General features: G+C 36.2%; 2 protein-coding genes across 4 annotated transcripts in view; both read left to right on the top strand.

Moving 5' to 3' along the window:
- Positions 1-12,265, top strand: part of IQCB1 (IQ motif containing B1) — a 45,869-nt gene that overhangs the window by 27,148 nt on the left and 6,456 nt on the right. For all 3 annotated transcript variants that reach the window (XM_010845410.1, XM_010845409.1, XM_010845411.1), the window contains exons 11-12: positions 3,855-3,997; positions 5,614-5,762. In XM_010845410.1, coding sequence (XP_010843712.1) covers positions 3,855-3,997; positions 5,614-5,762 — 292 coding nt within the window. The remainder of the gene's footprint in view (positions 1-3,854; positions 3,998-5,613; positions 5,763-12,265) is intronic.
- PIR (pirin (iron-binding nuclear protein)) lies at positions 7,910-9,158 on the top strand (the record flags this gene model as incomplete). Its single annotated transcript, XM_010845408.1, is given in 2 exon segments — positions 7,910-8,345; positions 8,348-9,158. Coding segments are annotated over 2 exon segments (639 nt in total), but the record flags the coding sequence as incomplete, so codon positions are not given.

Raw genomic sequence — 12,265 nt, 5'->3', positions numbered from 1 at the left:
TTAGAGTTTTTTTTTTTTCTTTTTCAATATTCTAGTGTATTTCTTTCATTCTTGCTTCATACATTTCTGAGTGCCAGCACTTCATTAACCTTATTATACTTTCAGAAACAGAGGACATAACATAAAACAGGAATCTAATGTAACAAATACCTAATCCTATTCACTTAAGACTTTTGTGAGCCAGGTCTACAGAGGGAGCCAATAATGGTCAATATCTCATTAAACCCTTAAAACCAAAAGTTGCCATAATTGTTCAAATGTAATTATGGTAAAAATGTGTATGAATATTAAAAAGCTTAAGTATATTAACCTGATTTTGCTCAGTAAATATGTCATGAATAGATTTGGCCATTGACGTATGACATAGTTTGACATTTATCTCTATTTCAAGTAGACTAAAAATGAAATAATGAAGTCATGGCCCAGTTTTTACATGACTACATCTAGATTCTTAGAGGCAATAAAAAGAACATACACACATGCCACACACATATGAGTTAGCTCCTAGGTCATTGTTGATAAATTGGAGCCATCTCAGAGATGTTTTCATGTAACCTAACTTAAAGCTAAATTTGGTTCACTGAAGTGTCACTTGCATATTCCAGAAGTCAGTGTTTTTTTTTTTTTAAGAAAACTGAAACTATTTTAATAACTGCAGCTGTGTTTCTCAGTTACAAACATGTTTTAAAATAGTGAACTAAAATAGGCTGCATGAAGAAACACCTGTGAGATGGCCCTGCTTTATCATTAATGACGTTAGGAGCTAAGTTGTTTGTATCTGTGTTTTCTTTCAGTTGCCTCTAAGAACCTGTGTGGATTAGTGGTAGGTATTGAAGCCACTCTGGCTGTGTCCCCTAATGGACATTCTTTTCATTGGTAAAAGTTCCTTCAGAGAAGACTTAAAAAGTTAACTGATATCATTGGGCATGAATTTCATTGGTAGCAAAAAAGCTACCAATGGAATTTTTAAACATGTAATTTTTTAAACATGTTTCAAGTGCCTAATATATTCCAGAGCCTATCCTAGGTATTGGGAGAATTAAACAGACTTGAGTTTGTATCCCTCCTCAGCAACTTATGGGCTGAATGATCTTGGACAAGTTTCCCTACCTCCCTTAGCCTCACATTTCCCATCTATAAGGTGGGATAATTGTCTGTGTAACTCACAAGATTAAAATAATAGAAAATTTTTTTAGCATGTTACTGGGCACTGAGAATGTGGTAGGGAGGAAAATGCACATTTTTTGCCCTTGAAGATTTACATATCTAATTAGGCAGACAGATCTATTAAATAAATAGTACACATGAGAGGCAAGTATAATCCATTCAGGCATTGCTCAAGGTTTATTGTATATCTTACCTGCTGTTTCTTTAAAAGTATTAATTATTTCTTTGGTGAAATAAATTTGGGAAATGATGGATATTTTGAGAGTCACAATATATTGTTTACAAGAATCTGAGATGTTCTTGGTATAGCTTTACCTTTGTAGTGAACTCAGGTAGAATAGTTACCACTCGTGAATTCTACCTACTATCATTTTCCGCTGTACATCCTCTTAAACAGTTAAAGGTGCCCCTGTGCCATGGATTCAGACCTTTAATGTTTAGTAGTTGCCAAATTTGCCAGTCTATTTTCCTTTGCAATATTAAAAAATCTATTTAAAAGTATCCTAGAATTACAGATTTTGTCCACTTAGAAATGTATCTATGGAATCGAATTAATAGTCCACTGTTTAAAATAGAAATTCCATTTCTTTATGTAGCAAGACCAGAGTGGTTATAAATATATCTCTTAAAAGGCATTTTCCATGAGGCCAAAATTGCTTAAATCTCACATTATAATGTTTTTAATTTTTTAAACTCCAGTTTGCTCCAGGCTTGAGCACCTTTCCTCTTCTATTAGTTGCAACAGTTTATGCAAATTTCTTTTGCTTCCTTTGTAGCTGGGCTTTCTGCAAAGGTTATTTCTGTCTCTTTGTGGTCAGGTCATTATCTCAGAGTAATTTCCCTCCCCCATGTTTTTTGGGGGGAGGGACTGCCCACCACTCATTATCATGGACCTAGATTCATCAGAGCTTTGGATTAAACAAGAGATATTCTGTTATAGTCACACTCTTTTTAAAGCACTTTCTTGGGGCTTTCTTTTTTATTTAATCATTTTTCATGGTCAGAAACTTCATTTTCTGTTAAAATTTCATTTTCTGCCCTTTTCCTCAGCAAGGTTTTCTGAAGCAGCTAACAGCCGTCTCAGTTACTCTCAGGAAAGCTCACAATTTGCCTACCTCTAACATGGTGCTGGTATTTAAGTTATCTTATTTGTTTTACTTGTAGGGGAAGAAAACAGTTTTTTTCCCTCTATCTATTTAGGTTCATTGGTTGGAGTCATGAAGACTATACTGACAGAAACAAAAACAGATTAACAAAAGAAAAACAATTTCTTAACATGTGAAGCACACATCACATGGAAGAAACCTGACATGATGCATAACTTAAGGGGTGGTTAGAACTGGGGTTTATATAGTTCTTGCTTTCTGAGATGGCCCACACTCTGTCAGTGGAATGTGTTTCTCCCAGGGTTGTTCTAGCCTTTTGAGACAGACCGCGTTCTGTCTACGTAATGTGTATCTCTCTAAATAAATCCACTTCTTACCTAAAAAATAGAAAAGAACTTGGGCTTAATTTTATATATATAATATATATATTGTATGTATGTATATATATATAAAGAATAATTTATAGAGAAGTGACAGGTGAAAAGAAAAGGTTTTTAGGCTTCTAAGGACAGTGAACTGTGGGAAGGTAAGTATATTGGGGAAAGTAAATATGTTGGGGAACTAACTAATGAAAGATATGTGTTATTTGTGCAGGTTCGTCTTAGCATAACTTTCCATCTTCATGGCCAAACCTTGGGAGGAAAAGTTTGTGACAGTCCTCATTTCTCAGATGTTTCTGCTTTTAGTCAGTTAAAAGACACTCTGGGAAGACTTCTTTCTGTGCTTCGTCATTCTCTTTTGCCCCCAGCTCAAAACAGTCTTTATGCCAAAGTGGCATATTCCACTACCTTTCAACTTCCCCTTGAAATTGATCTCAAAGGCATAACTGTGTCTCTTTGTTTGCCTTAGGGACAGTGATTATAGGCAGCAGTCACTCAGATAAATGTTGATTGAGTTAAATGAACAAAATCCTTTAAATGCTTCTTTGAAATTTTTATTTTTTCATAGTTTATAGAATTCCATCCAGTGAATGAACCAGAATTTATTTATATAACTCACTGTTGTAGGATATGTGCTTCCCTCGTGTCTCAATGGTAAAGAATCCACCTGCCAGTGCAGGAGATGCAGGTTCAATCCCTGGGTCAGGAAGATCCCCTGGAGTAAGAAATGGCAACCCACTTCGGTGTTCTTGTTTGGGAAGTCCTATGGACAGAGGAGCCTGGTGGGCTATGACTTAACGACTAAATAGCAACAACATTGTAGGACATACGGTTTGTTTTCAACTTGTTACTATTGTAATGCTGTGGAGAAAATCCTTGAACATAAATATTGACATATGTATCAGATTTTTCCTTAAGGAGTATTAGAAATGGAATTAATTGGTTATGATTTTTAAGGTGTTTGATACATATTTTAAATATTTCTCCAGAAAAAAATTTGATGCATATATCCAAATATTTCTTCAGAAATGTTGTACACGCAGCACATGAAAACTTATTTCATCATATTCTAACTACACTTTAAAAATTTTTTTGCTCTCTGTACTTATATGATTACTATCAAGGTTAAGCCTTTTTTCATATACTTCTTGAGTAGATATATGATTATGAAAATTATGTGTACTTAATGTTTCTGTCATAGATCTAAACGAACAAAGATGTTAATGAAGCTAAGTAGACAGAAGGAAGAAGAGGACCACAGATTACAGCTGCAAATTCAAAGGCAGAGAGCCATGAGACTTTCCCGAGAAATACGGCTGAATATGCTTGAAATAGTTCATCCAGGTGTGTGGCATTATCAGTTTATAAGCATAAGATTGATAGGGTAGCTTTTGATAAACCAAATTTCCTAGCTACCTGATGAGTTAATTTTTAAATGTGGACCTTTACCCCTGTTTCAGCTTTTTCAGGTAAATCTTAATAAATCTCTTCAGTCAAAAAAAAAGTCTTATTTTTTTTCTGATTAGACTTACTAGTTGATGATGAGCAATCTCTCCACTAATTTTTCTTAATTTTCAGATAAATCAGTGAAACATAAAATTTTATGCTTAAAGATAGATGTCTTTGACATAAAGAAAGAACCCCTTGAACTTAAGTAAGGTGTTAGAATATTGCTACATTCTGCTCTCAGAACTTAACTCATGCCTCAGTATAAACCTGGTGACACCTTCTTGCCATCTTTGACACACAAAGCTGAAATTAATATTAAAGTGTAGCCTGGGAAATCTGAGTCATTTCAAGATTCCTTTTTTATTCTTCTTCCCCTTCCTACTACTTATTCCTAGTATCCCTCAATAGCCTCTTACTTGTCTTCCTTTGCCTTAAATACAGATCTTTCCCAGGGTTCCTTCTTTACCCCATTATTCTCATATTGCTCTTCCTGGGGTATCCCATCCATAACTGTAGTTTCAATTACCAAATGAGTGCTTAGCATTCTTAAGTCTTGTCTGCATCCTCACCCTTTTTCCTAAGATCTAGATCAGCCCTACCCAACAGAACTTTCTACAAAATGAAATGTTCTTTGTCTACACTGTTCAGTAAAGTGTCAGTGATAGAGATAGCTGTTGACTTGAAATGTGGCTAGTGCACTTGAGGGCCTTAAATTTTATTTTATTGTCTTTAAGTAGCCATTTGTGACTAGTGCTTACTACATTGGACAGCTCAGCTCTGTAGCCAGGTGCTTATTGATTAGCTTTACTTAGATAGCCACAAGCATCCCCAAAGCTAGTCATTATCTGTCCCCACAGATTTCCACTTCCTGTATTTCTAATCTCTCAGGTAATTGCACCAGCAGTCTACTCAATGTACCATCTGTGAGACATCCTGGAATTTTTTCCCCTCCTTCCACATGTAGTTCACTACTAAGTCCTATGAATTTTGGCACTATCTCTCAAATATATCCCTTTTAATTTTTAAAATTAAAATTTTTTTAAATTAAAAATTTTTAATTTAAAAATTAAATTAGCTACTGTGAACCCTAGGATATATGCTGACCAATTGCTAGAAACTAAAAAGAAAATTATCTGTAGAACCAAATGAGTGACTAAAGAGAAATTTAGAACCATACAGAGTAGGTAACGTATATGCACAATGTGCCCTTTCCTTTTGGTGGTACTGAATGACTTTCTGTTTACTTACGATTCTTTTTTTCTAAATATTCTTGCTATTGGATTTTTAGTCCTTTCTCATTCCTGGGATTCAAAATAATTATGTGAGTCTTTTTTCTAAAGAAGATGCATAAACTGAGAAGGCTTTTGGAGCTCTTGTAAAGTAATAGAATTGGGAAAATCATATTGAAAATAATTAAAGGACTACAAGATTGTTACTTTGATTGTCCTGATTCTAGAATTTGAGAAAGCATAGAAGTGAGTATGTTGTAATAGTGTCTGTCATCTTTTTAGGTCAGGTGGAAAAACATAATCGGGAAATAGAAGAGAAATCAGCCTTGATTATCCAGAAACATTGGAAAGGGTACAGGGAAAGGAAAAATTTTCGCCAACAGAGGCCATCTCTTACAGAATATAAAGCGGCTGTCATACTTCAGAGAGCAGTAAGTCTGATGTAGTAAAAAGAGTACTGGATTAGTAGGCAGAGACATGGGTTCAAACTTGACTTTTGCTGTTTACCTGCTGTAAAGTCTTGGTTAAGTCTTTTAACTTAGCTTTTTCTAAGCCTTTGTTTCTTCCTCTGTCAGAACCTCCTTAGGGCCAAAATGATTTAGATATTCAGTCCTTATTAATTTGATAGAACCTTGTGCATCATTTACCAAAATTCAGTGTTGTTATTTGTTAATTTTTTTTGTTTTTACTTGAACTATGAGTCTCTCAAGGATAAGTCACTAAGTCTTATTTATTGTCAACTTCTCCCATATGCTTGATACATGAATGAATGTCTACCCTGTGTTTTTCACTCAGTTGTTCTGTGGATCAGATGACCTAATATATGGGAAAGTATTTTGTCAATTGTAAAGTCCTGTTTAAGTGCAGCATATCATATTGGATGTTTTCAATGTATAGATAATATATTAGGTATAATAGGATCATTATAATTCTTGAATTATAGAATGGCGTTCTTCAGTGATTTTCCTGGGGTTTATCTGGAGCATAGTAATATTTTATAGCACAACTCTATTTCACTTAATATCTAGTTTTCCTAATATGTAGTTATTTACTTACACATGGTTAATGTTATATTAGGATTTCAGTCAAAGCATTTAAATTTATAACCCCTTATTGTAAAATTTTAGATCAGTTTCAGTTTTTCACAGTCATAGATTTTAAACAATCTCTTTGTTGATTTCTCTGGTTAAGCTTTTACAAAGTCTTTTTCAAACCATTCAAAAAACAGAGTCATACTCTACTCTAGGAGAAAGAGAAAGAGTCTGCTGCCTTCATCTTTCTCATTCAGGCCAAGTCTTCAACAGATGGTCCTGTTCTGTCACTGAATCACATCCATGCATGCTGTTTACCTTCTGCTAAGCAAGGCCGTCTAAGGATTAACCCATAGATACCAGTGTTAGCCCTGGAGGAGGGCATGGCAACCCACTCCAGTATTCTTGCTTGGAGAATCTCCATGGACAGAGGAACCTTGCAGGCTACAGTCCATGGGATCACAAAGAGTTGGACACAACTGAGCGACTAAGCATAGCACAGCACTAGTGTTAGAGACTGATGGTGAAAGGAGGAACCTCTGGATCCTTTCTAATACCTTCACCTCATGACTACCTCCTTTTTTTTTCCCCCCCCTGTGCTGCTTGTCATATGGGATCTTAGTTCCCTGACGAAGGATCAAACCCATGCCCACTGCAGTGGTGCAGCAGAAGTGCAGAGTCTTAACCACTGGACTACTAGGGAAGTCCCAATTTTTTTATTTTGATTACATGTTGAAATGCTAATGTTTTACTTATATTGAGTTATGCTTATGTAACTCAGTACATGCAAAATACTAACTTCACCTCTTTTTACCTTTTACCCTGTGTAAACCAACTAATTTCAAATTACACATCCTTACTCATGTAGACAACTTAGGGTTTTCTGTAGTAGTATAGTATTGGAATTAAATTTGAAGAATTAGCTGCCTTTACCCTTTTAATGCTCCAGGATTTTCTTTTCTTGCTTTTACATCTCTTAAGAAACTCAAAGGGGGCCCCCAAGAGCATGGGAGTACCAGGCATCAATAGGACCAAGCAGGGTCTGTGCTGGTGGTCAGTTAGCAGAACACTGCCCTCCTTGGCTGGCTTTAGACTCCCAGGAGAGTCTCTGAGAGAGATGGCCAGAGATGCTTAACTGGTCCTCTGCAATTTGGTGCAAATGGCAGACAACTTTTCTTTTGCCGAGCACTGTGATCTGCTAAGCCTACAAATGCTCTCTTTTTATCCTTCAACATTGTGTCCTCTAAAGTTACCCTGTTAGTGCTCAGCCAGGAGCAGTCAGAGGGGTTGAAGCATGGGTCTGCAGGAGTATTGGCAGACCTGAGTTTTAAAATATGGCTCCATTTTTACTGTTTGATGAATTTAAAGGTAGTAGACCAGGTGGAGAAGGCAATGGCAACCCACTCCAGTGTTCTTGCCTGGAGAACCCCAGGGACGGGGGAGCCTGGTGGGCTGCCGTCTATGGGGTCGCACAGAGTTGGACACGACTGAAGCGACTTAGCAGCAGCAGCAGCAGCAGGCCAGGCGGATTTCTTGATCACCCGCACTGAGGTTTTGAAACAATATCTTACCTCCTGGAAGGAGGGTGTAGCATAGCCCAGGAAGACTGCCATGGACATGTTGGTCAGTTGAACTCAGGAGGCCTGTACTGGATGATCTCAGGCTGGGGCATTGTGTATGAGGAGACGCCTTGCTCAGAGGAGCCAGTCCATGACCATCCACTCTGGGTTAATTTGAGGACCTCACAGAAGATATTGGAGCCTTGCTACCAGGAACTGAAAAGCAGTGAAATCCCTAAACCCAGTAAGGATAATGTGACCATTGCTGTCATTTCTGGAGAAGCCCTGGGAGTCAAGTCAAAGATTTACATCTACACACCAACCTTATATTTGGACTTCAAATTGGACAAAGGAGCAAAGCATTCCCAGCCTATTCCTAAAGGATGGACAAGCTCCCTTTGTACCATATCTGGAAATGTGTATACTGTACGGATAATATGCAACAAAAAACAGAACCTCATCACACAGCTGTGTTACGGGAAGGTGACAGTGTCCAGGTGGAGAATAAAGATCCTGAGAGAAGCCACTCCATCCTAATTCTTGAGGAGCCATTAAGAGAACCAGCTGTTCAGCATGGAAAAGTATACTTACCCTTAGAGAATCCAAAATGTGATGCTTTCTTGACTTGAAATTTTTGTAATCTTCTATTTATTGTCAGTGAGGTGCTGCTAATTTTCAAACATAACTTAGACCTTCATGAAAGGACACAGCCTCATATACTGCAGAGATATCAAAACTATGACGAGATTTTTTTTTTATCAAGTCAGTTCAGTTCTTGACATTAGCCAATGCTATTTAATTGACAACTACAGTAAATCTTTAAAGTTCTTACCACAAGAATTCTGTAACTGGTATGGCGACAGATGTTAACTATACCTACTGTGACAGCCATTTCTGAATATGCACAAATATCAACATTATGTTGGACACCTGAAATTAATATAATATTGTATGTCAATAATATTGTATGTCAATAATATTGTACCTCAATTTAAAAAAATAAAGAAGATAAAAAGAACTAAAACTTCAAAAATGGTTGTGAAAGAGCCAAGCCTAAGAATATTTTGAATAAAGAGATTGTCATTCCTGATGACAGCTTGCAATGGGTGAGGGAGATATAATTGCATTCGTTTATCTGAAATTTGGTCTTTATAAATCATTCACAATCCTAGTTTAAAAACTTGTTTTATACTCCTTGGGAATCAGATGCTGGGAAAATAACTCTTTGCTGTTTACATGTGCCTGAGTTTGTTTGAAACTAAGAACTACAGAACGCATACCATTTTAGTGGTAGAGATTTCTCAGACCATTCTTGATTTCAGAAATGTGGAAAATGACTTTGAAAGAGCCAAAACCTGAAAATCAAATATTGGAAACGAGTGACAAGCACAAGGGCAGGTCTGACTGCCTTCTAGAATTTTCCATTTGTGGGATCCACCTATTCATATTCAGTGCATCCAGTTTCCAAAGCTGACTTTGCCAGTGCTTCTAAAGAATTCCACACTGATAAACATGGTTTTTACAGCAATGAATGTGAGATATTTCCTGGCACCAGCAAATAAACCTAATTATTGGTTCTTTTACAAAAAATAAGAAGCTCAGAAAGAAGGTGATGTTTGCTTGCATCTCCTCTCTAGAGCCAGAATGATAGCTAATTCTTGCTACCTGATTATAGAAGAAAAGTTCCATGTATACATATCCATTGAAGACCAACTGCAAAAGCACTTACTGAAACAAACCATTGGCAGTTGAAAAAAATAAACATTTGGAGATAGATATAATCTCAGAGAGTCCTAAAATAACAAAGAATGAAGAAGAGACAGAGAAAGAGATGTCAAGGTGAACTTTGTCTGATCTAAGGGCAAAAATTCCCCTGTTCTGGAAACTTTACTTTTTAGAGTTCCCAGCATAGCATCATAAACCTGACTTGGTACTAAAAACAAGAGGCAGAGGAAGGATAGGAAATACAAGGAAGAAAAATCAAGAAAAGGGAAGAACAGAAGAAAAGGAGAAAAATCTCTCAAGAGGAGAATGAAAACACAGCTGAAGACTTGAGTACTATAGTAAAAACATGAGGAAAGTTTATATACTGATGTGAAAACCTCCAGCCCCTTTTTACTTCTCAGCTCTCAGTGCTGTTACCCTGGCTTAAATCCTGTTGAAAACATTTTCTTGAGGAAATCTGAACAGTCCAAGAGAATAGTTAAACTCACTTTGAGGTGCTCCAATGAAACAGCCCAGTTCCGTAGCCCTAAAAAGAAGTACATAGTAGATTAACCCTACCCTCCTGCTCAGCATTTCTAAACAGCTGAAAGTATCACTGGACATCTGAGGAAAGCTAATGCCAAACAAACAGAATAATACTACTCAGTGGAAACAGCTATTGCAGGCATAAGAAAACATTTTAAATGTATTATTTTCTCAGAGAGCTAAAAGAAAATAATACATGAAACAAAATCAAGATGCTGTATAACAGGGAACAAATATAATAAAATTTGCCAGAAAAAATAATACAAGATATAATAAAAGGGATAGGAAAGAAGGATTGGGAAATCTAGAGAGCAGGGCAAAAAGAAAAGAGAACCAGTCTAAGAGGTCAAATATCCAAACATGTGAAACAGAGAAGAAAAAAAAAACTGGAGGAGAGAAAATAAAATAGTTTGATTTCCCAAAACCAAATACCATGTGGTTCAGTTCAAAAGGACTGAGCAACTCTCCAATACAATGACAGAAATACACTCACATTTATTTCACATTACTGTGAAATACACTGGGAACAAAAGTACTCTTCAACAACATAATTGGAAGCTAAAAGGTATTAGAGTTAGGCTGACACATGTTTGAGGGAAAATGACTTCCAATTAGAATTCTGCATCCAACCAAACCATCAGTTAAAAATAAATATAGACTATAAAGATATATTTATGCATCATAAATCTCTGAAACAAAGGAATAACTCAAGAAAGGAATCCAGAAAACACAAAGGAAAAATGAGAAGAGTCACCAAGATGGGATATCAGGATGACAGCTATACACCAAGCATAGAGAATGATTGATCCAGATTGGAGCAGGTCAAAAAGCTCCAGAATATATATCCAAGAAAATTAATTTGGTAGATTGCCTGATATGTTTTACTGTATGGTCAATTAGGGCAGAAGTTGTTATATATAATCAGTGATAAATACATATAAAAATAATCAATAACAGAATTATTCATTCCTTATTTTTCTAATGTATTAAAATATGCAAGGAAGAAAAAAGTAATCACATACTATATGATCATAAAATAAATAGCCTTTATGTAGGCATAATGTCAGAGAAGGCAATGGCACCCCACTCCAGTACTCTTGCCTGGAAAATCCCATGGATGGAGGAGGCTGGTAGGCTGCAGTCCATGGGGTTACGAAGAGTTGGACACGACTGAGCGACTTCACTTTCACTTTTCACTTTCATGCATTGGGGAAGGAAATGGCAACCCACTCCAGTGTTCTTGCCTGGAGAATCCCAGGGACGGGGGAGCCTGGTGGGCTGCCGTCTATGGGGTCGCACAGAGTCGGACACGACTGAAGCGACTTAGCAGCAGGCATAATGTAAACACTGAACATTAACATAACTAAAATTATGATTTAATAATATTGAATATTTAGAGAGATAGAAAGTATGTGTGAAAGAGAGGTAAGTCCTTACCTTTCATATAAGAAAGTCAATAGATAATACCGATTACTGAAAAAAATCACAAAAATATAGATAGAAATAAATATCAGAAGAAAAACCTGAAAGAGCTAAAGTTGAAACATAGTTTTGGCCACAGCAGTCAGAGCAGAAAAAGAAATAAAAGGAATCCAAATTGGAAAAGAAGTAAAACTCTCACTGTTTGCAGATGACATGATCCTCTACATAGAAAACCCTAAAGGCTCCACCAGAAAATTATTAGAACTAACCAATGATTATAGTAAAGTTGCAGGATATAAAATCAACACACAGAAATCCCTTGTGTTCCTATACACTAATAATGAGAAAACAGAAAGAGAAATTAAGGAAAAAATTCCATTCACCATTGCAACAAAAAGAATAAAATACTTAGGAATATATCTACCTACAGACACTAAAGACCTATATATGAAAAACTATAAAACACTGGTGAAAGAAATCAAAGAGGACACTAACAGATGGAGAAATATACCATGTTCATGGATTGGAAGAATCAGTATAGTGAAAATGAGTATACTACCCAAAACAATTTATAGATTCAATGCAATCCCTATCAAGCTACCAACGGTATTCTTCACAGAGCTAGAACACATAATTTCACAATTTGTATGGAAATAGAAAAAACCTTGAATA

The sequence above is a fragment of the Bison bison genome, unplaced genomic scaffold (genome assembly GCF_000754665.1).
Source record: "Bison bison bison isolate TAMUID 2011002044 unplaced genomic scaffold, Bison_UMD1.0 scf7180017864215, whole genome shotgun sequence".
NCBI lineage: Eukaryota > Metazoa > Chordata > Mammalia > Artiodactyla > Bovidae > Bison > Bison bison.
Note: the sequence above shows the minus strand (reverse complement) of the source record. Positions and strands in the feature narration are given on the sequence as shown.